This window comes from Phascolarctos cinereus, unplaced genomic scaffold (assembly GCF_003287225.1).
Source record: "Phascolarctos cinereus isolate Bilbo 61053 unplaced genomic scaffold, phaCin_HiC Scaffold_726;HRSCAF=1367, whole genome shotgun sequence".
NCBI classification, from domain to species: Eukaryota; Metazoa; Chordata; class Mammalia; order Diprotodontia; family Phascolarctidae; genus Phascolarctos; species Phascolarctos cinereus.
In genome coordinates this window covers 388571999-388599925 of record NW_027556098.1, presented here as the reverse complement: position 1 = coordinate 388599925, position 27927 = coordinate 388571999, and the positions used below count along the sequence as shown (strand labels likewise).

At 41.2% G+C, this 27927-nt stretch overlaps 1 protein-coding gene across 1 annotated transcript in view; it reads left to right on the top strand.

Moving 5' to 3' along the window:
- VPS13D (vacuolar protein sorting 13 homolog D) overlaps nt 1-27927 on the top strand; it is a 328743-nt gene that overhangs the window by 236365 nt on the left and 64451 nt on the right. The window contains exons 66-67 of the mRNA XM_020973579.2: nt 6821-6953; nt 12097-12292. Of these exons, the coding sequence (XP_020829238.1) occupies nt 6821-6953; nt 12097-12292 (329 nt within the window). The remainder of the gene's footprint in view (nt 1-6820; nt 6954-12096; nt 12293-27927) is intronic.

The window sequence follows — 27927 nt, the reverse complement described above, 5'->3', positions numbered from 1 at the left end:
AGTGGGACTTAAATGGAGCCAGGGAGGTCAGTAATGGGAGTGGAGGAGGGAGAGCATTCCAGGCCTGGGGAACAGCCAGAGAGAAGGCCCAAAGCCACAAGATGGAGGGTCTTAAATCCTTTTCTTTCCTCAGTGCTCAGATCACATTCCCACTTCTTCAACTAAAGTGGTTACTTGCTGTTTCATTTTCGTAGGGTACTTTGCTGAGCTCTGTTCTTTACATTTATCACATTCTCTTCATGTTATGTTTATCTGTGTGTGCGTTATCTCCTCACACTGCCCCACCTCCCCCCCCAGATCTTCATTTTTCAGCTTTATATTCCTAGTACCTTACACATGGTGAATATTTAATGAGTACTTCTTGAATTCTTCACATTGAATTTCGTTGATTAACTTAGGCATTTTGTCTTAGAGGCAGAGAACTTTCAAGTGATAATGGACCTCAGAACACATTTAGTTCCATTTCCTCCATGTACAGATGAGAGGAAAATTTCACACAGCTATTGAGTAATAGATAATGCTGTGAGCCAAAGAGCTCAGCTCTCCTGGTCCTTATCAGGGTCTGAGGGCCTGTAAGGCGAAGTTATTGAGAAAGGTTTTTTTTTTAAATAACATCTCAGGATATTATTCTGCATTACAGTTTGCAATAAGTGAAGTAGGTAGTGTACATATAATTATTCTCATTTTGCATGTGAGGTAAATAAGTCTCAGTGAGGTGATTTGCCCTGCTACGTAAAAAGTTGGAATTGGGATTCAGATCTAGACCTCGTGTTTCACATCTAGCATTCCTTCCACTGCCCAGTAGTCTTGACTGAGCAGGATTAAGCCCTAGATTTTGCATTTAAAAGAAATCATCTTGAATAAGGCTATGTGAGATGAACCCCTTGACGCTGATTTTAAGAAACCTCTGATGCCTGAATATAAGTACGTATCAACCTAATAATAGGCACAATATTGAAGTCTATTTTCAAATACAGTATGGCCTAAAATAATTAGCTTGTTGGGATGATACATGCAAAGCTGAACAAAATCAGAACTGTATTCGATGCTAAGTTTTGCAACTTTGTAACCCTCAATCCAGAGGAATGTGAGAATGCTTCTTCATCTTGCCTAGAGCATTCAATTTTGCTGTTAGTTATAAGCCATCCTGCCTAGTAACAGGGAAGATACTGTCTCCATAAATTATGATGTGGAGCAAAGATATTAAGGAGGAAATTTCCATTAAGAAAATAACAGTGAAAGAAGAACCAAGAAGAAATTCAAACCCCAGCTCCAGTTACTCTGGCCAAATACCATTTGCATCCCATGCTAACCAAAGATTAGAAAAGGGTCAGGAAAGCTGATATGATAGAACAGAGGGCCACAGTGTGAATATTTTTTTTCTTGTTCCATTCCAATATCAACTTGAATTTCAGTTTTATAAGATCAACCATTCAGAGCCAGGCCGAACTCTTGGCTAATTTGCAGTGTCTCCATTTGTATTGACAATAGGATTATTTTTGGAAGGCGGGGTGTTGACACACAGTATGTGTTGGTTATGCAGCAGAATTGGCGTCTTGAAGAACTTTTGAGAATATTACCCCACCCCCGATAAAGAGAAAATAGGACTTTATAGAAATTAATTACTTTGGGCTGAGTCCAGATCTCAGAAGTGTGGTGTGTGCTAGAGCTGCCTTGGAGGGGGTGGGGGTTGGAGGAGACCGTTATCTTCGCAAGTGTAGCAGGCAGGTTTTCTGAAGGACATTCTGTTCCTAGGAAATTTTAAATCTTCACCCAAGCAACATTTACTTGTTTCCTGTCTGTATTTTGTGGCTAAAATGTTGCTACAAAATTAGCTAAATGAAATTAAGTTTCTGCAAATATTATCCTCCTGCTTTTTATCTTGCACTGAGGGTGTTAATAGATAGGGCTTTGGTACTTCGCAGAGTGTCCTCACCACCAATCTAAACGGTCAGTCATTCCATCCCCTCCAGTAGAGCACATGGAGTACGTTTCTACTTTCCTTATCTCATCACTGAATGAGAACTGTGGTTGACTTTTCTCTTTCCAATAGGAGAGGTGAACACTTAGGAAGAGGAGCTAGAGCAGGGAATCTGAATCATTTTGTTCCTCTCTAGTTGTGTCTAGGTAGTGTGGTCAAATAGAAAGAGCCCTAGACCGAAGGTGGGAGTCAAACCTTAGTTCCAGCTGGCTGGGTGACTCTGGACAAGTCTCTGAACTGCTCAAGCTCTACATTTCCTTTTTTGGAGATAGGGATGATTATTCCTGACCTACCTACCTACCTTAAAGGGCTGTTGTGAGGATCCAGTGAAGACTTGGACTGGTGTGATAGTGTTTTGTACCTTGCAAACTGCCATCCAAGTGTCAGTTTTAATTGGCATCAGATCTCAAAGGGCCCTTAGAGGTCATACAGTGTCCAGTTCCCCCTTATACAAAGAGGGAAATGAGGCCCAGAGAGGATCTGTGTTTTGCCCAAGGTCACACTGAGAATTAGTGGCAATAAAACTTTTAAACTACTCCAATTCCAACAGTGTAGGGAACTCCCAGTAAGGAACTAAGTTGCCTGGGACACTGAGAGGTGCAGTGATTGGCCCAGTCATTTTGTGTCAGAGGTTAGATTCAACCAGGTCTTACTGACTCTGAGACCATCTCTGCATCTACTAACTACTGTGCTCTGCTAGTCACTAACAACATCATCATCATTATTATTCTCAATAGTTTTTTGATGTCTTCCTATCCCATAGCTATGTTCCAGGGACTACAGTGATTTGCTTCGTGTGTATCTGAATCTTTGCTTTAAAATTCTATTTTGTCTTTTGTTAGGTTCAATTTAACTTGGAAGTTATTTGATCTCTTAAGGAAATTCTCGAAGGAAAATTAACTTCATTTGGCTTTCATTTTTAAACACACATTAAATGCTGCATTTGGGCAGTAAAGAATTTCACAAAGTTAAGCAGCCATAATTAGAAACTGTGCCCTAGCAATGTGAGCAATCACCATGTTCTTGGTTTTTTGTTTTGCCTCTGATCACAGTGAAAAGTCAGTCACAAATTCACAACTATCACAACACCAGCAAGGATCAGTAACTGATCAGTAACTGATAACTATGTTGACTGGTGTGAATCTTGACCATTCTCCCTGCCTCCCATAACCTCTGGAATACATCAGTATTAGTGGGAGAAAATGAATTACTTTGCTTTGTCAACATACACTCTCTTTCCCTCCAGCTTGACCAGATATCTCTGGGGGACAGCTGCACCAGCATTTCTGCAGGATAGTTGTGTCAGACTTTGATGTGGCTGAGAGGGGTGGTCCGTAATATGGGCAGAGCATTCTGAACCTGCTTTGGCATTTGGCCCTCACTCCCCATGTAACCTTTATAGAGCCTGGCAGTAGATACCTTAGACATTTTGCCCTCTTGTTACATCCCATTTATAATAATACTGCCTCACACAACAAAATCTCCAGTGCCTTTATCTCAGAAAATTTTCAGCTTCATGAAAAGTCAGATTGCCAAGGGATTTGAGCTCTGGACTATATCCAGTAGTAGTCATGTCTACCAAATTTCCTGCACAGTGTTATGTATGGGGAGCCTAAACGTTTAATGGGCAAAGACTTTGGTGATGAGCTCATGTAATTGTCTATTTGTCTTTGATTTTTATCACATAAGTTAGGTCATTGCAAGCCCAATCAGGCTGTATTAGCATTTTTGGGTTAGTAGAGAAATGAGAACTCAGATAGAGGTCCTTGGAAAAGTTAGCTCTAAAAGTTAGCTATTACTTCTTTTCTTACCAGAAGGAAGGTACCCTAGTAGAATTTGATGAGATTTTAGCAGTCATAAAGATAGAGAATTTGTATTAGGTCATCTTATTCATCCCCCAAGGGCCAGACAAAGCTTTGTGGTCTAAATATCTCAAAGTCTTTTACTACAGAGTGAGTTCAATGTTGGTGGTGTCGTGTCTGTCACTAGAGAACAAGTTAGCCATGAAGCTTTTGGCATCAGCTCACACAAAAGCTTTGGACCTGAAACCGGTTTTATGCAAATAGGGGATGTGGGGTGTGGAGAAGTTTTGGGCAAAGCGCCCAGATTATCTTCCATACTCCTCTTAAGAAAATTTTTTTTAAGGAAAGAAAGAAAAAAAATGTTATGAGATTCTTAACTTCATTCTACTCAGTTGCCAGAAATAGGCAGAAAGGACTTGACTCAAAAGCTCAAGTAAAGATTAACAGCACCTGGAATAGTAAGTTTGAGAAAATGTGAAAGAACTAGGAAAGTCTGAGAAAAGAGAATTTTTCACCACTCATTGATGTCAGGCAAGCCATAGTTTGGAGATGGCTCAGGAATGATGTTTAAGATGATAACAACACAAGCTAACATTTATATAGCACTTACTGTGTGCCTGGCACTGTGCAGTGTTTCACAGAATTATCTCATTTGATCCTTACAGTGACCCTATGAGGTAGGTGCTATTATTATCCCTATTTTACAGTTGAGGAAACTGAGGCAGTTGATGAGGAAATGATAAGACCAAACTAAGGTGGTGGCCTGGTAAATTTAGAGCAAGGGACATAAGTATTGGAATGGTGGAGTCAGTAGTACTTAGTACCAGATTGTGCGGGAATGCTAATATAGGAATGCTGAGGAAGACTCCAGCGTGGCTGACCTGGCTGACTGGAAGGACATGTTGAATTTGGCTTGTCTGTGAGACATCCAGTGAGAGAGATCAAATTGGCAGCTAGTGGTGCTGATCCAAATTTCAGGAGGAGACTGTGGCTGAGCATACAGATTGGGGAATCTTCTGCATCAAAATGATAGTGGAACCCCTGGAAGCTCATGAGTACCAAGAAAAACAGAGGGGAGGGGGGAGAAGGAGGGAAGGCCAGTGGGTGGGCCCCGTACAGAGCTCTGAAGTATGCCCGTGGGGAGGAGAGAAAAGTGGGGGGACTCAAGAACAGTAATCCTGCAAAAACAAAAAGGGAATAGGCATCTGAATGAGTAGGAGGACAACCAGGAGAAAGCCGTGTCATGACAACCCCAAGAGAAGAGAGGACCTAGGAGGAAAGCAAGTCAGCAGTAGCAGTAGCTCCTGAGAAGTCAGAGAAAAGACCACCTGATGTGGCAGTTAGTGGGCATTGGTAACCCTGGAGAGAGCTGTTTCAGCAGAGTGATAAAGACACAAGTGAGATCGCAAGGGGGGAAATGGAGGCAACCAGTGTCTATGAAAAGGAGGAGGAGATATAGGACAGTAGGTCAAGTGAATGGTGATGAATAAAATATGAATGTACTTGTAGACACTGCTGAAGGAGAGGGTAAACATTTGGAAGAGAGGGATGATTGAAAGGCTAAGCTTCTAGAAGAGATGGGAGGGGCACACGTAGAGGGCCCAGCGTTTGCAAGATGTGCCGACCCTTCCTTGGGGAAGCGGGGGTGTTTCTTTGCTAGGAAGGTAACCTTATTTTCAGTTTTAGATGCTTGCTACTGAGTATGCAGTAAGACTATCCCATAGGAATTGCTCAGAAGCATCGTAGTTCTGATTGGACCAGAAAGTGGGTAAATGACTCTTTGACTAATAATGTCTTAGAGCAGTGATCTAAACACTGGTTTTTTGACACCCTAAGCTGCCTTCTGATCTCTTGAATAGTGTCATAAAGTTAAAATAAGAACAGCAAAATCCTATCCCAATGGTGTGAAAATTCAATATTGAGAAATACAAATTAATGCTATTTAGTTTTTTAAAATAGAAAAATTTTTGATGGTATATAAAAGCAAGCACACAGCGCTAGGAGATGGCAGCTTCAGAAAGACTGATCATCATTGCCCTCGGTCTAATAAGTCTTGACGCCAACTACAAAGCCCTACTGTCCACTTCAGGCCAGATTTTGGTCTACTGAAAGGTGCCATGGGCATGCTGATGGTTTTTTCCTGCGCTTTTCTGGTTTGCCCAGAATTCACCTGTTCTCATATTCAAGAATTTTCATGACTGACTGTTTGCAGTACAGGATTCCTGAAGAGTCATATTGCCAACCAGAATTAACCAGTTTCTTTCCCTCCCTGCTATCCCTCCCCCACCTCCAAACACACACACACACACACACACACACACACACACACACACACACACACACACACACACACACCACACACACAAACCCCTGGTTTGGAGACAGGAATATCTGCCTGAGAGTTTCCTGCCGAGCTTTGTATCTGCATAACATTCCTGTGAAATTTTTGGAAGGTTAGTCTCGACTCATTGGCACTTAGCCTCTTATTTTGGTAGGTCCTTCAGGAGAAGGTTAATTGTATATTTAGTATCTTTCTCCTTTTGTGCCTGAGCGATAATGCTAAGTACCCTGTGGTTTATTAGCTGTCACCTTAAATCCTTTTAGATCACCCCATGACAAAACATAGGTTGATGTTCTTTTATCCTGCCTTGACGGATGAGAATGTGTCTCTGGTAAAAGTGTACCTGAGTGTATAAAATTTCCCCGTGCCTTGTGGTGGAGGATAACCATCTCATACTGGAAGCAGTTGGTTCAATTCTTTCTCTCCATAGTTATCTACCTCATTGACTTCCATGTGTACCTCAGTTTCTGCATAGATGAAATGGAAATACCAGGACCGGTGCTTACTTGGGAAATAAGATTTTTTCCTGACTTTGAGATTTTGAACGTGGTATAGTGCACACCAAGATCTTCTAATGAACTCATTGAATGAGCGATATTTAATGAATGCTGTTTGGAAGCAATGAACAGTACCCATGAAAGTAATTTTCAATTCAAAATGGATTTGCACTCTTTCACTGTGTTTGACTCATTGCAGTTTGCTGGGACTTTATCAGATGGCTTGGGGAAGACCATGGACAATCGCCACCAAACAGAGCGAGAGTATATTCGATACCATGCAGCGACCAGTGGGGAACATCTTGTAGCTGGCATCCATGGCCTGGCTCATGGTAAGGTTAAAGCTCAGCCGTGATGGAAAAAAACAAACTGCTTTTGTTTAAATTCTTGAGTTCCGTCTAGTATAGAAAAGGGAAAGTCTATAAGAAATCTTAGTTCAGTATCTTTATGTATCTGACAGTGTTTTAAGTCACTTAATTTTTTCCCTTTTTTGAGATGGAAACATGGCAGAGAATGAGAAAGCTCAATTTATTTCCAAGATGGGCAGGCCCTTCCTGTCCTTTGGCTGCCACTTCCCAGTTTCATGGAATTTAATAAATTGACCCCCTGTCTCTCCTCCAAATAATCTGGACCCAGCATATTAAGGCAGGAAACTTGCTCAAAGTCCCCCAGATAGTAATGTGCAGATCTGTTTTAAAACCAGGGATTCTGACTTGAAATCTAGTGCTGTTTTCTAGTACATCTACCTCTTTATAGCCATGTCAATCTATGTGCCCATTTGGTGGTGAATTTATTCAGATCTTTTGTTTCTAATCCAGTTGTCTTTTGTCACTTCATATTTAGCAACATTCGGTATTTTTAGAAATAATATGATATTATTAGGAAGCATATTAAGTACATTCAGTTCTCATTTGTGCTGATGATGGGTAGGGCGGAGTAAGGAAAGGAGCAGGCAGTGGTATGTAGAATTCCCAAATAATTTCTTTGAGTTTTTAGCATACTATGTTTAGGACTAGAAGTAAGGGCAAAAGGGTAATTTGCAGTGAATTGACTTTTTAAATTATGTTTAAAGTGATTTTATGCTCCTCAGACACCAGGAAGTCACCCTGACAGCGAAGGCAGCCGTCAGGCATGTTGAATGACAAAGAAAGGCAGGCCAGGATGGTAAACGGGTGAGGGTAATCTATGGAATGACATTTGAGAGTCGAGTGTAGAGTGAGCTGGCCTAGGATTTAGTCACTCTTTGGTTAACCAAAATAGTCCTACATTAGATCAGTGTGGCACCTCCCTTTGGAAAAGCCCAAAGTACTTTCCTTTATGTCATAACAGTTATAATGATGATGATGATGATGATGATGACGACCACTTCTCTAGAACTTTACTGTTTGCAAAGCACTACCTTCATAATGACCTTTCCATGGATGATGCATTTGCTGTTCTGCCCACTTTACAGATGAGGAGCCTGAGGGTCAGGGACAGTAAATGAGCTGCCCGTGATCCCAAGTTCAGTGATGTTTTCCAACTCTGCCATATTGCCTGTCTGCAATATTCATGGAAGGTAGAGAGGGACAGGGATTCATCCCAGTGTGGAGGACGAATGTGCTGAGAAGATAAGGATTTATTAATTATTCACTTCAATTACAATGCTTTTTAAAACTTTTTGTGAAAAGAATTTTTTTTGTTCAGTTGTGTCTGGCTCTTTGTGACCCCTTTTGGGGCTTTCTGGCAAAGATACTGGAGTGGTTTGCCGTTTTCTTCTCTAGTGCATTTTACAGATGAGGAAACTGAGGCAAATCAAGGACTTGCCCAGAGTCGCACAGCTAGTGAGGGTCTGAGGCCATATTTGAACTCAGGTCTTCTTGACTCCAGGCCTGGCACTGCCCCACTGCCCCACCTAGGTGCCCTGTAGAAAAAAAAATGCTGAGTAATTATTCTTTATATCTATGGTAAACCAGGAAGAGAAAATCAGTTTAAATTAAAACAGAAGAGAGTTCAGTTCTCAAGAAAGAAATTCATTCAGGATGAAAACACTGAAATAGACTACTATGGGAAATTTGGGGCTTTTAATTCCTTAAGATTTTCAGTAAGAGAATGGGTACCTAGCTGACTTAAGTAATTTTGGCCATTTGCCTTCCCAAAAGTTAAATGTTCTCTTCATCCCTTTTCAGTCTCCAGTTAGATTTTATGATCATAAAATCAGTGTTAGCATTGACACTGTGTCTCCTAGCTTCCGATTTAGACCTTCAGTCTTTCCTTGTGTACTGATTCCTTGATATCTCCGGTGCTTGATACATAGTAAGCACTGCTACCTACAAACAAGCCCAAGCTTCCCCTGTCTTAAAACCCTCAGTAGATCCTATCATTCCTGCTAACTGTTGTCTTGTATCTTTCTTTCCTATCTCAGCCAAACTCCTTGCAAAAGACATCTGTATCCAGTGCCTCCACTTTTCTTCTCGCTCCCTTCTTAACCCCCATCAATCTGGCTTCTGACTTCATCACTCAACTAAAACTGCTCCAAAGTTACCGGTGATCTCCTAGTCAGATCTGATGGCCTCTTGTCAGTCATCATACCTCTTGACTACTCTGCAACATTTGATGTTGTTGACCGTCCTGTCTTCCTGGATATTCTCTCCTCTCTGGCCTTTTGTGACACTGCTCTCATCTGTTTATCCTTCTACTTGTCTGATCATTCCTTCTCAGCCTCCTTTTGCCGGGTTTTCACTCGTGTCATGCCCACTAAGAGTACACCCTGAGCCTTTGTCCTGGCCCCTCTTCTCTCCGTGCTCTCTCTTAGTGCCCGCACCATCGGCATCTCTGTGAAGATGATTCCTGGATCCGTATGTCGAGCCCTTATCTTCCAGCTGTGCTCCGGACCCTCATCATGTACTGCCAACTGGACCTTTCCTGTTGTTGAGTTGGGTCATGTCCAACTCTTCCTGACCCCATTTGGGATTTTTTTGGCAAAGATACTGGAGGGGTTTGCATTTCCTTCTCGAGCTCATGTTAGGCAAACAGGCTTAAGTGACTTGCCCAGGGTCGTGTAGCTAGTAAGTGTCCGAGGCTGGATTTGCATTCAGGAAAATGAGAATTCCTGACTCCGGGCCTGGCACCACCTACTCTACCACCTAGCTGCTCGTCCTGCAGGGTCTCAAATTTATCGTGACCAAAATAAAACTCATTCTCTCCCTTACTTTCCTCCATTCGTACAACCACTACCCAGTTCGGGCTCTGTTCACCTCCTTCCTAGACTATTGCAGCATCTTCCTATGTGGACTCCCTGCCTCAAGCTTCTCTCCCCTCCAAGGTGATTTTCAGAGTTGTTCTGGTCATGGCACCTCCCCTGCTCAGGAAACTCCAGGGGCTCTGTGGTTGTCTCTCAGATCACATTTAAGCTGCTTTGTTTGACCTCTCAGTCACTTCACAGCCTGGCCCTTTCCTGCCTTTCCAGTCTTGTTACACTGACCTCCCCTTCTCTCGCTCTACAGTCATGTCATCCTGGCTCACTCATTGGTCCTCACACCTGATGCTCCAGTCCTGTTCCTGCGGCTTTGCGTTGACTGTCTCCTGTGCCTGGAATACACCCCTTTCCCGGCTCTGCCTTTGAGTCTCTGCTTTCCTTCAAGACTCAGCCTGTGAGCCGATTTCTTTCTCCATGAAGTTTTTCCTGGCCCCCCAGCTGCTAGTATATCAGCGTCCAGATGACCCTGTGTGCATTTTGTATGTATCCTAAAGATACTGAAGTGCCTTGTAGTTGTACCTGTACAATACTTGTACGTCTTGTCTCCCCCGTTAGAATGTGAGGTTTTTGAAGGCTTTGTCTTTGTGTCATCAGCGTTTAGCACAGTTCTTGTTCGTCAATTGATCCCACCTTCCTGTGTAGCTCCTGCCTTGCCTTTAGCTTTTGCCAGTAGCACAGTTAGGGATGTTGCAGAACTGCATAAAATGAACCAAGAATCAGAAGAGAAATCTTCGAAGTTGTTAGGAATCCCTTTCAGCAAGAAGTGACTTTCCCAGTTTGTCTCCCTGGAGGAACTGAAGAGCCCGGAGAGCCTCCTCACAGCCAGGCGGCTGAGGGTAAGCATCCTTGACCACTCAAAGGGGCTGGCCAGACCCTGTGCTGTAGCCAGCTGCCTCTGTCATCGAGATGCTCTGGTTGTCTTCTCTGAGGCTTCTGCCGCTCTGACTTCCTTCGGTCATTCGGGTCACACTCTGAAACCCGGTGTTCATGTGCACTTTTTGGACTTGCATTCCTTTCCTGTGCATTCTTTGTTCCTTTTCAGTGACTCTTGCAGCTCTTGGGTGATTCTTCTGAATCAGCCCCAGTGATTTGATCAATGTGAGAGAAAGTGCCTCCCTTTATGCCTTATTCAGGGCGTCAGTAGATGCTCATCAGATCGATCAGCCCACAGTAACTCTTTTCCTTTCAGCTTCCTTTTAGTGTTTTGTGTTTTGAGCCACTAGGTATCATTTGTATTCACAGGGTCATAGGATCATCGATTTAGAGCTAGCAGGGACCTCAGAATCCATCAAGTCCATCGTTTTATACATGAAGAAACTGAGGCATAGAGAGGTTAAGTGACCTGCTCAGGGTCACACCGCTACTAAGAGTCTGAGGCAGGATTTGAACCCAGGTCTTCCTACCTCCACGTCTGTTGCGTTCTCTACTAATTATCTACCGGATTTTAAAGTGTTACTAAATTACTTGTGTTCCTTCCTTTCTGAAGCTAGTCTGTTCCTTTACCCTTTCAGTGTTTAAGTTTTTGAACCCCTTAATCAACATAGCTCTTCTCCCATGAATCTTTTCCAAGTTTTCCACACTATCCCTTAAGCTACAGAATCAAGGACTAGGCAGAATTAATTCCACAGCTGTGTTTGATTTAAAAAAAAAATTTTTAAACAAGATCGTTTCATTAGTGATCCACATTCAGTTTGGGGTCCACTGTGACCCAAAGCTTAATCTACTGTCACTCTTGGTTACGGTCACTCATGTCCCATCTTGGATCGGTCTGCTTTGTTCTTATAGGTGCTCTACAGATTAAATGTCCTTCGGTTGCTTTGCCAGCTAGTGTAAGTAGTATGTAAATACAACATCAGACATTAATAAAATGCATTGAGATTCTTCAAACCACACTTGTAACTTGGTTAGAATATATGGCCCTAGGGTTGTGGGCTGAGATAGTATCCACTTGTGAGCTGTTCAGACTTCATATTAAACATGTTACTTGTTTATTATGTGTTTATCTATATGCGTGTGCCTTTGTGTATGTGAGAAGGCTTTTAAAAAATAATTCATGTCACTGTTCACTCAAAGAAAGAAATTTCAGATGTGATACTATAATAACCATCAAATGAAATAGAATATTAGGCCTGGAAGTACAAGGCCTAGAAGGCATTGAGCAGAGGGCATTTATTACGCTTTTGATAGTGGGGCTTTTAATCTGATTATAACGAGTTTTGGTTTTTCCCCCCGCCCAGGTATCATTGGTGGGTTGACCAGTGTGATAACCTCAACGGTAGAAGGTGTGAAAACCGAAGGGGGAGTCAGCGGTTTCATATCTGGGCTTGGCAAAGGGCTCGTCGGCACAGTGACCAAGCCGGTGGCCGGTGCTCTAGATTTTGCATCAGAAACAGCTCAGGCGGTGAGAGACACAGCAACACTGAGCGGGCCCAGGTCAGTAAGCGTGGGGACTCCAGGGGACCTTCTGTTATTTCTAAGTAAGCTCTGTTTCTTCTCCTTATAATCTACCCTGATGTGTTTAATCCTCTGTCATCCTTTCCTTTCGTATGTAATTCAAATGTTTATAACTAAAATTGGTCTTTTTTTTTTTGGCCAGCTTTAAATAAGTCATGGGGCACAGACGACTGCAACTATGGTGAGCTATAGTAGTTCTCCTGATGGGAGGGCAGGATGCATAAGTAGGGAAATGTCCTTGAGAAAACACCCCTTGGCCGCCTCTTGGCCTCTGTGCCTGGTGTCTAATGGTATTAAGCTACAGGACTTGTTCTTCCCTGACGGCCCTGCATTTCTTCATCTGAGGTTGGGCCTGCTGTGTTCCTTTCCATGGTCTTACTGCCTGATGCTACTGTTGAGTTTCCTGATTTTAAGTCGGATCTGCATTCTAGATATTAGTGCCTTACGCCTCCTCAAATTACCTCATATTTACTCGTTTGTTTAGATGTTCTATCTCCTGGTCATCTGTAAGCTACTTGAGAATGGGAACTGTTCGTTTTTATCTTTGCATCCCTACTGCTTCATAAAATCACATTATCAGATTATCAGTTGATAGTGTGAGATTATCTGTTGCACTTAGACCACATCATCTTTTGTGCCTTGGTGTGCAGGACAAAAGCAGGATAATGACTGATGTGGATACGTGGGGAAATCATCGACTAATTTGAGTTTGAATATCAAAAATCACACGTAACCTAAGTGCTGACATAACACTCATTTTTTAACCATTCATTTCAGCCAGGTTCACCTCATCTCCCTTTGTCATAGCTGCTGGTTTGGGGCTCTAAATCAAAGAAATATGTGTGGGGGTAGCTAGGTGGCACAGTGGATAGAGCACCGGCCCTGGATTCAGGAGGACCTGAGTTCAAATCCGACCACAGACACGTAACACTTACTAGCTGTGTGACTCTGGGCAAGTCACTTAACCCCATTGCCTAGCAAAAACAAACCAAAAACAAAATTTTTAATTTTAAAAATTTAAAAAAAGGAAATATGTGTGAAGTATGTTAAAGTCATAGCCTAAGTCCATTGAAGTCAAGCGTGGATTTACTATCATCTGGTGGAATGAATAGACTTTTCAGAAGACTCTTATAATGATATTATTGGTTTTGAATTAACTCTCCAAGATGTTCAACTCGATAGTAGAAATTTGGGCAGGTGTAAAAAGTATGCATTTCAGTACTTAAAGGAGCTGTAATTTCATCTATGTAGGTACACAAACTTTATTTCAGCAAAACATTCAACATAACAGTCTATTAAGTGCCTACTGTATCCTATCAGTAGGGAAACAAAGGCAGAAATGAAAGAAGAAATAGATGAGGAATTCAAGAAATAGATCAAAAGCGTGGCACAAAGGCTTAATGCAGTAATGATGTTGAATATTAGTTATCCAGACAGCATACAGAAGCAATAAGCCCTATATAGCCACTGTGCCTAAAGAGCTATAAAACTGTGCACAACCTTTGATCCAGCAATACCACTGCTAGGCTGTATCCCAAAGAGATTTTAAAGGGAGGAGGAGGGGAGAGAGGACCTATTTGTACAAAAATATTTATAGCGGCTCTTTTTGTAGTGGTTAAGAATTAGAAATTGAAGGGGGATGCCCACCTGTTGAGGAATGGCCGAACAAGCTGTGGTAGATGTTATAATGGAATATTATTGTGCTATCAAAAATGACAAACAGGGTGATTTCAGAAAAACCTGGAAAGACCCTGAATACAGACTACAGGATACTAAAAAAAGAAAAAAAAGAGTCCTTCCAGCCCTGATCCTGTTACTGTGGAGGGCCTCCCCATCCTTAGTCCACACTCTCAACCTAAATGTCCTCCTCTGCTCCTCACTCTCTTTGATCTTTCCCAAACTTGTCAGTTCTCCCATTTCGACCCCTCTCCCATAGGACCCCTTCTCTCCTCTGATGCTGCCACCACCTTCGTGCGAAGGCCTTCATCACCTCATGCCTGGATTGTTTACAATAGTGACCAGGGTACCACAAGTCTCTCCGCCCCAGTCCATTCTCACTCAGTTACCAGAGTGTCTTCCTAAAGTTCAGATCTGAAGATTTCACTTCCCCTTACTCCATGAACTTCAGTGGCTCCTGCAACTTCCAGGATCAAATACAAAATCCCCTGTTTGGTTTTTTAAAGCCTTTGATAAGCGGCCTCCACCTCTGCCTTTCTGGTCTTCTCCGTGACACTAGCCACCTTGTATTCCTCACTCAAGACACTCAGTGCATCTTCCCATGCTGTCTTCTGTAACTGGAATATTCTCCCTCCTGACTTTCACCTCTCTGCCTCCTCGACTTCCTTCCATTCTCAGCTAAAATTTCGCCTTTTTTCAGGAAACCTCTCCTGGTCCCCCTTAATTCTAGGCCTCACCTCCGAGAGCACACTTTATCTGTGTACATAGTTCTTTGCTCGTTGCCTCCCTCATTAGGGTGTGAGCTCCTTGAGAGCAGGGCCTGTCTGCTGCTTTTCTTATTACCCCTGCACTTAGCACAGTGCCTGGCACATAGCCAGCAGACGTGAGAGTGCTTGTGGACTGTCTGAGCCACAGCTCTTATCTCCCACGTGTTCAGGTTCTAGGTCCCACTTGTGGTCAGCCAGAAGCAAGGACACGTGATGGGGAAGGCACGGCATACAGGACAGTGACATTCTTGTATGGTTATCAGGGGTGCTCAAGCTCAGGATGAGTAACGGCAGCAAAACGTTTGAGATTCTTTCAGCTGTATTAGGGGAAGAAGATCAAAGACCATGTGTTCAAGTTTGTGAATTGTTGTTATTTTTAGTACTGCTAGTAATAGCACATGGTGTTTATTGATAACCTTGATTCACGCAGAACTACCTTTGATGCCTCTGCTTTCCGCATCTCTTGCCTAAAGAGGACAAGTTCACTGCTTTCTCTCATGATGTGACCCTTGAGAATGACTTGCCAGCTTGTGATGCTCATTCCTTATCACCTGCTGTGGCAGTTTTACAGCACAGCTAACAGCAGAGGATGTGGAGGCACACAGCACCTGAGTTTCTTGCTCCAAGTCAAAGGGCTATTGAGCGGCAATCTTAAAGCTAAAATGTGCAGCTTCCCAATCAAGCCCAGAGTAGCAGTTTGCAGACTTCACATCTGACGGGATTGCTGCATGGTGTCTTATTGCCTTGATTTCAGAGGCAAAAGTTTCAAGTGCTGAACAAATGGTCTTTCACCTGGGATCATAACAAGAGAAGGAATTCTGGAGATAAAAGAGCCAATCTTGAGTCACTTAGCTCAGTCCTTAGGAGTGTCTCTGACACAGAGGTCATGGATGGAAATATGAGTGGAAAATGGCACCTGTACCAGCCTTCTGCAAAATGGAGACTCCATAAACTTCCACATGATGTTCACTATGACACCAGATGTAGTTACCTGAAGGTCACATCATTGGTGTCCTAGATGTCATACATGACTGCGGTGGGGAAGTGAAGATCTCTGGGCCTTAACTTCTTCATCTGAAAAGGAAAGGTGATCATATCTATAATAGGGCTCCCTGCAGATACTACTTGAAATAGAATTAGATTAACCTCAGCTTTGGAATCTTCCAATTCCATAACCAGCTTGAGTTCCCATACCACCTGAAATTCTGTTGCAAAATCTAGCTTCTGTGTAAACAACTGTCACTGCTACCTGCTAATTGTCTGATAATAATATAACATGATTGGAAGCAGAGCAGAGAGTAAGGTTTTTTTCCTAGGCTCTGTAAATTTTTATGAAGGATAAAGGGATAATAATTCCCACTACAGACTTTTTCCCAGTTCAGTTTGCCCAGCATTTAAAAGTAGGACTGCTATCATTTTCAGATCGAATCAGGAAAAACAATCATTTTTGCAAGTGGGGATCGTTCTCTTCCCCTTAAATAATTGCAGAATTGTTTCACTCCCTCCAGGTTTGAGTTATGATGGCATTGTTATCTTACCAGGGACACACCAGTTTCTACACAAGGGATAAATAATTCCAGGTTCTTGAAAGTGAATTATAACTGTCTCCATCAACCCCAGTCAATTGAACAAGATCCAGGGGTGTAACTGAGGGCTTTTCCCCACTGACTAATGAAAAATTGACTTTGGCTGTTTAGACAAAAGGGACCAGCAAATGACTTGAGGGGATTAGAAGTGAGATATTGACCGAAAGCTGACCCAAATCTAGGGCCAGAGCCAGCAGTAGAACCCAGGAGTCCAAGAGTTCCGCCTCCGTATCTACATTTGGAATCAGACTTTTTTGTTTCCTTTGTTATATTTCATTTAAATGAAGGCTTATATCTTAGCGTCTTTGTTTAAAATGACTCTCATCCTAAGCACATGATCAGAGGGAAAACCATAAAGCTGTTGAAGAATACTCCTTCCAGTAATCCATCTGAAAAATTGTCTTACAAGAAACATTGGCTTCATTTTTGTTTACTTAAAAATGATTTTATTTATAAGGTTTTTTAAAAATCTCCCTTCAGCTCTAGTTGATTAAAATGCATCCAGGCTCCTAGCCTTGTTTGTGCATGGAGACCTTTTGAAAATCCTCCCACCCCTGCTTTTTTCTAAAATTCCCATCTATATAATCAAGCAGTAGAATTGTTCTTGGGAAAGTCAGGTGGGGGCAGGGAGTTTAAAGGAGGGTGGAGGACAAACAGAGCCTTTGGACTGGACTTAGATGTTGTGTACCAATATCCCCCTGTTGCATTTGTTAACTGTTCAAATATGTGTGGTTTGGAACTCAAGTCAAAAGCCGTTCCAAGGCGCAGCTCTGCTGGCTCAGGTTGCATCTTCTGCGCTACGTGTCCTCAGCCACATTAATCCGTTCCCAAGTAAAGTTTATGGAAATTATGGAGATGAAACCACAGTTTGTGGTGCCATCAAAGCCACATAGAGACCTAAGGAAAAACCCATTATCCCTCCTTGGGATCTGTCCTAGCCTGTGGCACTTGGCTTCCTAAATATCCTCAGTCCTAATTGTAGATGACCTGAGACCAAGATGTGGTATAGGCTCCCCGGTTAATTGAAGAAGCCCTACATGGGGGCAGCTGGGTGATGCGGTGGGTAGAGCACCAGCCCCGGAGTCAGGAGGTCCTGAGTTCAAATGTGGCCTCAGACACTAACACTCACTAGCTCTGTGGCTCTTGGCAAGTCACTTAACCCCAGTTGCCTCACCAAAAAAAAAAAAAAGCAAAAAAAGAAAAGAAAACGAGCACTACAATAGGAAAGGAAGGAAATAAGCATTTACGTAGCGCCTGGCATGTGTCAGCCACTTTACAATTGTTATCTCACTTGTTCATCTTTACAACTCTGTGATGTACATGTGGTTATTATCCCTATTTTATAGTTGAGGAGACTGAGGCACACAGAATTGAAGTGATTTACCTAGAGTCACATAGCCCGGAAATATCTGAGGACCAGATTTGAACTCGGAAGATTACAAAGATCCAGTAGCAGGCATTTTGTGATAGATGGCAAGATGCCATTGTGGAGAAGGGAGTATAGGGCTATGGGTTATGTATTTATGGTTTTTTGTGTCTTACATATTCATTTATTTTTAAAATACCGTTGTTGGAGCCTTTGAGTTGTGAGACATTTTAGGGAAGTGGCAGATTATTTTTTATGGGGCTGGACCCAGAGATTTGTTCCAAAGTATTATTTACCTTTTTATTGAAGATCTCAAGTGGGGAGAGGGGAGTAGGAGTGGGCAGTACTTGAAATATTTAAGCTAATTTAGCAAAGCCCAGTGCTACAGAGTGTTGGAGCTTATCTAGTTATTTTAGAAAGATAAGAGGGGAAGGGAGAATTTGAAGGACCATGATAAATCGGTGTTTTAAGAACACAGATGTAAGTATTCTGATAATATCCTGGAATCCCAGGTCCCTTGTCTTGTGCATACAGATGTAAATTCCAGTTGTTCTAAGGGCCCCTTGAGTAGCCTTTTCATTAATACTACATGAAAGATTTCACGTGGTAAGATTAAGCTCAATGTACTCTCTAACTGATTTAGAAACTTTTTTTTTTGCCATTGGCTTCTTGAATATGGAACTGAAAAGAATTCTTCAGTTGAGTTTCTCTTTTACTCGTGATTTTAGCCCCTTGCACGATCCCCTCCGGAAAGGGGTTAATATTCTAACACATACAGATTAACAGACATTTATACACCATGAAAGAAATTAGGCTGGGTAGGTAGAAATTTTTTTTTAAGTATTTAATAAATGAATATCTGTTTTTATAGCCCTGTGTTACATAAATTGAGTAAAATCAATTTGATGCAGATCTTTAGCCATCTTTCGGTGCTATTAGCTGTATCAGCACCAGAATATTTACTAGTATAAGTAGAAATGGTGGAAAATTTGGCAAGTGGATTGACCTTTTGATAAACGTGCCTATTGTCTTTGGTTAGGTCTACCTCTCTGTGAAGGACATATCCAGTAATGCCAGAGGTGGTTTTATACTTACTGTTATTGGCTAATATGCCAGTTTCACCAAAAGGGATTAGGCACCACTGTCCCAACAGTAATGGGAGGGGTGAAGCAAATTTTTATCCCCTCCTGGGCTTATCTGGAGGTGGCCTCAGAAACTTGAAGAATGTTCTCTCCACCTTTGGTTGCGTGTAGGATGAGAGAAAACACTTGATTAAATCCTCTCTTTAGAGAAATCCTAGGATCATTTTGAGCCCTACCCTGGTCCAAATTTCTGTGATTTTCAAATCAGTAGATTTTAAATTTATTAGGTTTTATTGTTTATGAGGACATACTTTGAGTGACTTCTGACAGATTTTTTAAATCAGTCTTCAAGATCAGTGAATGACCTGAAGTTGTATAAGGAAGAAACTTAATTCTGTTACAAAATGACACCTCTCTTTCTTTTCTTGCCGCACCTTTGCAATGCTCCAGAAACAAAAACAGCATTGACAGTCTTAAATGTGACATGTGATGGCTCACTCTTCGGCATGGTACTTAAACTGATGGGGGGGGTGGAGTGGCATGCAGTAACAGGGTATTCTCAAGAAGCAGCTGAAATAAATAGCTTTTTGTTTGCCTTCTGGATGAAGCTTCTTTCTTGAACCTATGTGCCAGAAATCTCATTTTTAGGCCTTCTGTTTTCTTTCTGTTTACCTCACCTCTTAAGTAGCCCCCTTTCACTCAAAAGCCCCAAATGGTATAATTCTTATTATAGTATAACTCAGGGAAGGCTCAGACCAATTGCTGAGAAAATGAGAGAGAGAGAAAAAACCACACACACATACATATATATATTTGAGGAAAATCTTTCCATTTCTGAAAGACTGATTCATTTTTCTACCAGATTATCTGTTAGGGAAAGGAAACGTACTTTTTTTGGTCATGGTACATTAGCATCATTTCTAGAAAGGAGACTGTCTATCCCTTCCCATTTTTGGCATGAAAAGATGACTGATTTCATGGAAATAGCAAAACACAACTAACTTCCAAAGCAAAAACTGGGAAATCAACTCATTGACTTGAAAGCTTTTGCAGCTTTGTGGGTACAGTTCTAGTGTTGGAGACATCTGATCTTTGGTCATATAAAACACAATTGAAAATGTAGTTGTATCTCCAAAAACAAATCATTTTGGCTTTCATCATCTAAAATTAAATAGCCAACCTAGCCGTTGTATGTCTGGAATTGCTTCCCAATGCAATGAAATGTGGTTTCCCTCCCAAAAAATTTCAAGACAAAGCCCAATTAATATGTTCCCTGTGGTCCAATTTTGCTTCCATAAGATTTGCATATAAGATTTTCAGTCTGAGCCCCTTATTACGTAGAACAGTCCAAATTTTCCATTCAAACTTGAATGTATATTCCATGTGTTGGAGAATAACCAGGAGCCAATTTCCTTCCCTACCCTTCAGTCCTCCCATATGGCAGCATTTACTGTAAATGGAGCTTCTCTGTTAGGAACTAGACTTTACTTATTTTTAGGATTTGATGGATACCCTGTGTCATTGGTGGTTTTCCCATACAAAATTGCCCATCTTTGCCCAGCACTGAATTGGACTATCCCTAAAAAAGAATGGAACAGGAAAGGCAGTTCAAGAAAACATGAAGACCAATGGGGTAATGCTGGTTAGTGCTCAGCCAGGCTGTCACAGACTAAAGAATGTAGACTACGTTTGGATGTGGCGACCCTCCTCTTTAAGAGTATGAACTCATGGAATGTAGGAGTCCTCCTTCACGTGCCTCCTCTTCAGGGCCAAACGTTGTGACAAGGAGAGTCAGTGCCAACAGGGGGAGCCAGACTTTGTACGTAATTGGTAGAATTCAGTTGAAAGAGAGGGGCTATCTGGTAAGTGGAGGAATGGCAAGAGCCCTACTACTCACTTGCCAGGGCATCTTGGGCAGGCAGGCCCTTTCATCTCAGTCTCTAAAACAGTGAGGACGGTATCTGCCCTACCTGCCTCACAGAGCTGTTGTCAAAGGAGTGTTTTTAAACTATAAAGACCTCCATAAATGTGAGCTTCTGTCATTATTAAGGGCCTGTTCATGGTACAGTCCTTGTCTCCGAGGAGAACACAAACTGCATGACAACCCTGAAGCTCAGAGCATTCCCATCGGCAGCTGAGCAGTGCCTAGAAAAGAGCATCTCTTAATGCCGCACGAAAGTCAGTGATTTCATGTGTTTGAGAATAAGCAGGTCGGTGTATTGTGGAGGGCTCTTACTTGGGTGGCTCTAGAATACTGTTCTAATCTGTGAGTTAGTAGTGTACCAGAAATGAACTGGGTAAACGTTGAATCTCGCCATGGTCTCACTTTGCAGTAAATCACCTCTGAAGAGCAGTGCTAACTGGCTTTGGAGCATCACACCAAATGTGTGACATCTTCATTACAGAATACGACTTTCCCGTGTATGTCCTGTGACTCAGACTCATCACATTGCATGTTAATAATAAATGCTTTGAGGGGACTTGCTGTCAAAAATAGATAAGAATGACTTCAAATTATCAGGATCTTTCAAAAAAATATTTGAGGATGATTAAAAACACTTTTTCCTAAGTAATTTTCCAGTTCTCCCCTTTGTTTAGTCAGGCTTATATTTTTAATTTGACTAGATAGTCCTCTTTATTGGTATATCCTGGATTGAGGTCAGCCTTTCTCTGCGTTGCTTGTAGATGCTCAATTAGTGGATTCTGAATTAATGAGGTTTTATTGTATCGTCAGAAGTAATTGCCTTGATTCGGTCTGAGGTTCTTAAGTAAAATGCAAATATCAGCATATATATAGTTTATGAAGGAAATAATAAACACACATAATACCATTCATGGTAGAAATGCTGTTAAATTTAATTTTATTCACATGAAAGGTGGAAAGTTGGCTCTTTAAAGTTTGGGTACCCTGGGAAAATATTAAAAGAAAATCTTATCAGTGCTGACAATGCAGTATATGTCTAATTTATTAGAAACTAATGCTTGTGATTTGATATCTTATTTTCACTCTGTTTTATGTGTTTTCAGTGTAGCAGTGTCCCATATAGCAGTTTTGATTGTTTCCACATTTTTCTACCTACTGCCAAAGTCATAGAGAACCTGCCAACGGCCAGGAAAAAAGGGATTGGGAAATGGAAATAATGTATCTCTGGAGAAATCGCTTTAGAAAACTGTCCTTTAGAATGACTGCATGCATAATGTTTGTTTATCAATTAATAAAATATTGGATGTTTAGTTCACCTATATGTACTTTCTTGGCACATATGTATTTCTATAAGTATACATATATAGAATGTCCTAGAAATAACTGTCAAATAATACTTTTAAAAATATTCCTATATGCTTTTGAGAAGCCCAGTTCATATTCTTGTTGTTTACGTATATTTATGCTTTATGTTCATATAATATGTTATATGCACATATGTATACATATATGTATACATAACGTGTGTGACATGTATACATACATGTGTGTGAATACACACACACATATACCCATGGCCCAAGACAGAGCCAGAAATTAATGTTATAACTAACTTTATGCAGAATAAAAAAGAGTAAAGTGGATTCCAGTTGGCCAGCATATTCAGTGTTCATCTGAGTAGTTTAAAATATTCCTGCTCTGTAGTAAAAGCCTTTTTTCCCCCAAAGCAACCACTAGAGACTAAACGTTAAAGGAAATTTGTGTGCTTGAAATGTTCTTTGAAACAAGGACAATTTGCATGAGTTATTTAATAAAACCCAAGATTGCTTGCTTGAAGGCCTTCACTGTCTTCTTATTATTGGGTTTCCTCTGTGGTTAATCTTCAAGGATAGAACTAGGACATAACTAATGATAGTTCCTGTAGCTTTTTCAGTGGTGATCTCATGGACAGATTACCACGTAATGAATGTTACTTTTGCAACATGGAGGATCCAGTGCTTTCATTGTCATTTTGATGGCCGTTTGGCCTCAAGAGACTCAGCCTTGGAATACTGCCTCAAGAGGGCCTTTAAAAAGCCATTTCCCAAATAATCCCACCAGCCTTGGTATCCTTCCACAGTAGATCCTCAATCTAATGACCAAGACAATAAGCTTAAGAGTTTGGTTACTATTTAATGTTCTAGGATCTACCAGTTTTCTGAGAAGGTGGAATTATTTTTGATATTAGCTATTCTTTCTGAACTGACTACATCCCCATTTCCTATAATGTTTTCATTCTTTCTTTCCCCCTATCCACAGTCTTTCTTGCCTTAAAAGAGTTAACACCTCCCAAATTTTTCCTGTCAGACGGCTCCTTTTTGTTGCATGTTATTTCTTTTTCTGTTGTATTAATTAAATTTAAGTATATGTTTCATTATGTTCCGAAGTCTTTTTCTGGCATAGTCTGCTTTCCCCTCTGGAATGTGACCTCTTCTAGGACCAGGGTTATGTCTTTTATTTCTTTTCTGTCTCCCATTCACCCACCCAAGCACTAAGTACAGAGTTTTACAGCCACTAATATTCTCAATAAATGTTGCTACATCACTGATTAAAAATAATCCACACCATATTTCAGCTAAGCAGAGCTTTCCCTCCTCACCACAGTTATTAATTTGATTAAACTATCCTGCTTGTCTTATAGGTTGATTTTCAGGTTGTGGCACCATAAGATTGCCTTCTGTGTAATTTAAGAGTCACTTTTAATCCATGTTTAACCATAACTGTCACTATGTACCTAAAATACCTCTTACCCGAGGCTTATGCCAGAGACACACCAGGAATAGGCTGCTAACAAAATATGGGCTTTCTCTAGAGTACTGACCTCTTAGACAACAACACTTTAAGCCATCTGTCCCTGTGTTCTTTCTTTTTCTGGATACCGTCATGTTATTGGAAAGTATTTATTGTAGGAGGGAGCTTGTCAACATCTGTAGCAGGTGAGAGGCCTAGATATTTTACTTAAATATAATATTAATACTCCTATTTGCATATGGTAACCATGGAGACAGATGGCCCTTGTCCAAACAACCCATTCTTTTCCATGGAGCTAGCTACCACATGTACCCAAATTTCATTTTATCAAAGCATATCTGTAAACTCCATACCCAGCTTTTTTATATCCAGGCAATTTTAAAATGTCTCTTTAACAAGATTCTGTAAGAGAGAACTTGTATATATGGTTTGGCAGCAGGTGGGGAAAGAAAATCAGACTTCAGATTATCACTTCTAATCAAGCTTTCCTCATCAAAATCCTATTTCTGCTTAAAGCAAAAGAAAATTTGAGTATAGATTACTTGTGTATCTGTATACTTTAAAGCTCTTGGGAAACTTTCTCTAGTCCTTTCCCACCCTCTGGAGCATTCAGAATAAAATGTTGCCTAAGAGCCTAAGAATTTCTGCACTGGCCCATATCTCTGGTGTGTCTAGCTTAGCATACAGTCTCAGACAGCAGCATCCCAGGGCATAAGAGGCCTCTGCAATGTCACTGTCAGAGATTAGGGACATATCTGTCTCCAAACATTGCAGTTTTCCTTAATCATTTTGGAGCTGCTATTCTGAATTCCTAAAACCTTCCTGGTTTTGAAGGTACTGAGTTAACACATTTTAGGAAGGGCATTGACAAGTTAGCACACATCCAAAGGAAGTCCTCCAGGATGGTAAAGCAACTTGGAGACTGTGCTGTGAGTAGAAACTGGGGGTGTTCAGTCTAGAGAAAGTAAAACTTAAAGGAAATATGATAGCTGTTTCCAAGAGTCTGAAGACAAGTTAGGCCTCTTCTCCTTGGTTCTGGAGGGCACCAGTGGGGAGGAGTTGCAAGAAAACAGATTTAAACTCCATAAGGCAGAATTTCCTAATAATTTAGGCTGTCTCAAATTTAAATAAGCTACTTCAGGAGATGTCAGGTTGCCCCTTCACTAGAGATTTTCAACCAAATAATGAATGAACATTTGTTAGAGATCCCCGCTAAAAGGGAATTCCTGTTTAGGTTTGAATTGGACTAAATGTCCCCTGAGTTTCCTTCCAACTCCAAAATTAGTGTGATTCTAACCCTGTATCTTCAGCCAATCCTATCAAAATAGTGTATTCTATAAAGTCACCATCAATGATATGAAATAATGCCTGATTATTATTATTTTTTTTTTTGCTTCAGAGTTAACAGAGTTAACTCTAGTTCTAGAGATTTGGTGAACAAGTCAGTATTCACTGCTTTCCAAGCCTATGACAGCCTCAATAGATCCACCCCTTCTTTTACTGATGAACAGTTTTACTGGCATCCCCTAATAATTCAAGGGTCAGAGGGGAGGGAAAGGGAGGACTTAACTTGGATCCACAGCTTTTGGGTTTTAATTGTCTTTGATCCACTAGCTCCTCTCTCCCCACCTCTATAATGAGTCATCAGAGATAACTATTTAGTGTGCACAAATCTATTACTACCGTGTGGGAAAAGTAAGGTTACAAAGCATATCTTGGTAAATAAATTATAGGTACACAGAAGAGATCCTGCTTAAAAGATAATTCTAGAAGGGGCCCCTTAGTTCTGGGTTACTTTTGTTTTAGCCAGTAAACTCAGTCCTTCCCAGCCTAAGGCCATTTCTGTTTACCCAGTAAATCTGTCTTCTTTTAGTTCATAGGATCATAGATTTAGAGCTTGAAGCAAAGGTCCTGAGCCTGGAGTCTGTGAACATGTTTTTCAAAATATTTTGATAACTGTGTTTCAATGTAATTGTTTCCTTTCTAATGCTGTGTATTTTATGCATTTAAAAACATTATTCTGAGAAAAGATTGGTAGGGCTCACTAGACTGCCAGAGGGGATGTTGTACAAAATAGGTCAAGAATCCCTGGCTTGTAAGGAACTTAAAGCTCATCCAGTCCCATTCCTGTCCGTCCTGCTTTCTATTTTTAATTCAATTTTACTTTATTTCTAGTTCCAGATTCTCTCCTTTCCCTCTCCTGAAGAAAAACAAAACCCATTGCAAATATATCAACGTATGCATATATATAGATATAGATATATAGGCCTGCATATTATATATATAGTGTCATGCAAAACAAACTTCTGCATTAACTGTGGCAAAAGATAGATGGATAGATAGATAGATAGACAAACAGACAGATAATTCAATCTACACTCCGAGTCCATCAGTTCTCTGTCTAGAGGTGTATAAACCTTGCTTGATTATAAGTCCTTTGGAATTGTGGTTGCCTACCCACAAGCAGTTAATATCTCTCCACATATTAATCTGTCTCAGTTTCCATAAAGAGGGCTTTGTAGTTGTATTCATATAGTTACTGTATGTGTCTTGATAGGTGGATTCTTAAATATTTTATACATTCTATAGTTAATTTTGAATGGAATATCTCTTTTTTATCTCTTGCTGGGTTTTCTTGGTCATATATAGAAAAACTGTTGATTTGTATAGGTTTATTTTATATTCTGCTACTTTGCTAATGTTATTATTTTATTAAAATTTTAATTGACTCTACGGTCCCGATAAAGACCACATAACCATCTGCAAAAAGCAATACTTTTGTTTCCTCTTTGCCTCTGCTTATTTTGTTAATTTCTTTTTCTTATCTTTTTGCTGTAACTAGCATTTCTAGCAGTACCTTAAATATTAGTCTGTCAGTAAGCATTAAGGTCCTACTGTGCACCAGCCTCTGTGCTAATCACTGGAAATACAGATGTGGCCAAAGGCAGTCCCTGCTCCCAAGGAGCTTACTGCCTAAGGGATGAAGACAATACACAAAAGGAAGTAGAGGGAGAGGTCATTCCAAAAAGTCCCAAAGTGGTACAGCCAGAGAAGAAATGAGATGAGGAGATGCCCAAGCTGAGCCAGCTTCCTTAAACAGAGGTTTTGGAGCTTATGTCCTCACCCTCCATTTAGAGAGGAAGAGGGTGGTGGTGAGGTGAAGAACCAGGGCTGATGAGATCTTACTGGATGAAGCAGTTATTCCACTGATAAGCTTCTTCAGGCTATGGTAGAGAGGTCAGAGGGGGAGAAGTGAGTACACATAAGAACAGTAGTGGTAACCGTGGACATCTCTGCCCTCCCCCTAGTCTCTCTGTGTGAGTGACACGTCAGGAATAGACACCTCACAAAATGTCATCTAAACCAGGTAGTGTGTCTCAGTTGAAGAGGTAAAGATTTGTCTGGAGTCACTCTGGTATTTAGTAATGGGGAGGCAGTATTGCACCAGGGACTTAGACTCCAAAGCCAGGGCACTTCCCACACACAGCTCAGCCTCCTCCTGGATGCTGAGGGAGGGGAGGTGTTTTTGGTGGGGAGTTCTGTCCCAGCTATCACCAAAGTTTGTCCTGAAACCCCCAAAAAAAGGAAAATAGAAACAGAATCGTGGGAGAAGCAGCGGAATACTTTGAAAGAAAGATGATAAGTTAATTACTCATTTGAGTTTGGGAAAAAGTAGATGCTTAATGGTAAAGAATTTTAGTTTTGTGGTGTGGGGAGGAGAGAGAGAGAACCTGAGAAAGTCTGTAAAGAGCAGTTGAGTACCAAAGGGGCAGCAAACATTTAGGAGGCAATTCTATGTGTCTCTGCTAGTCTGCTGAGCTTTTCAGCCCCCTGTGGTTCAGAAAAACTGATGTTTTCTGGAGAGGTGTGGAAGCTGTGCCCCAATGGTTAGCCAAACTGGGAAATCACAGTGTTTGGTTCTTAGCATGAGCAGATTTCATGCAGCTTTTTGGCAACTGGCTTCCCTAAGGAACCTGCAGGTAATTGAACTGTTCTTTTTAAACTCTGATGTTTGGAGAATAAGGGAAGTTTTTATGAGCAACACGTGAGAAAGGAAGAAATATGATTCCTAGCTCAAGAGGGTCACTTCTTATTAGATAGAGGGCCCTTTGAGGTCTTAAAACCAGATGATGGATGACCTTAGGTGGGTGGAATAGCTTTGTTCTTGAAGCATATCAGCAAGGTGACAGCACCTGGAAGGGAGAGAGGGACAGAGTACCCCCTCCCCCCCATTGTTAGTGGCTTATCTACGTTTGAAACCCGAGGGGTTCTGGAACATGCGAGGGTTATGGTCTTATTCTCTCTCACAAACACACAATGTCCCAAGCACATGCCAGTTGTAAAAATCCATTTTTTCCTCTGCGTTCTGATTTCACAAACTATGACACTTAATAATTCTACCTATAACAACCTCTGAAAGTG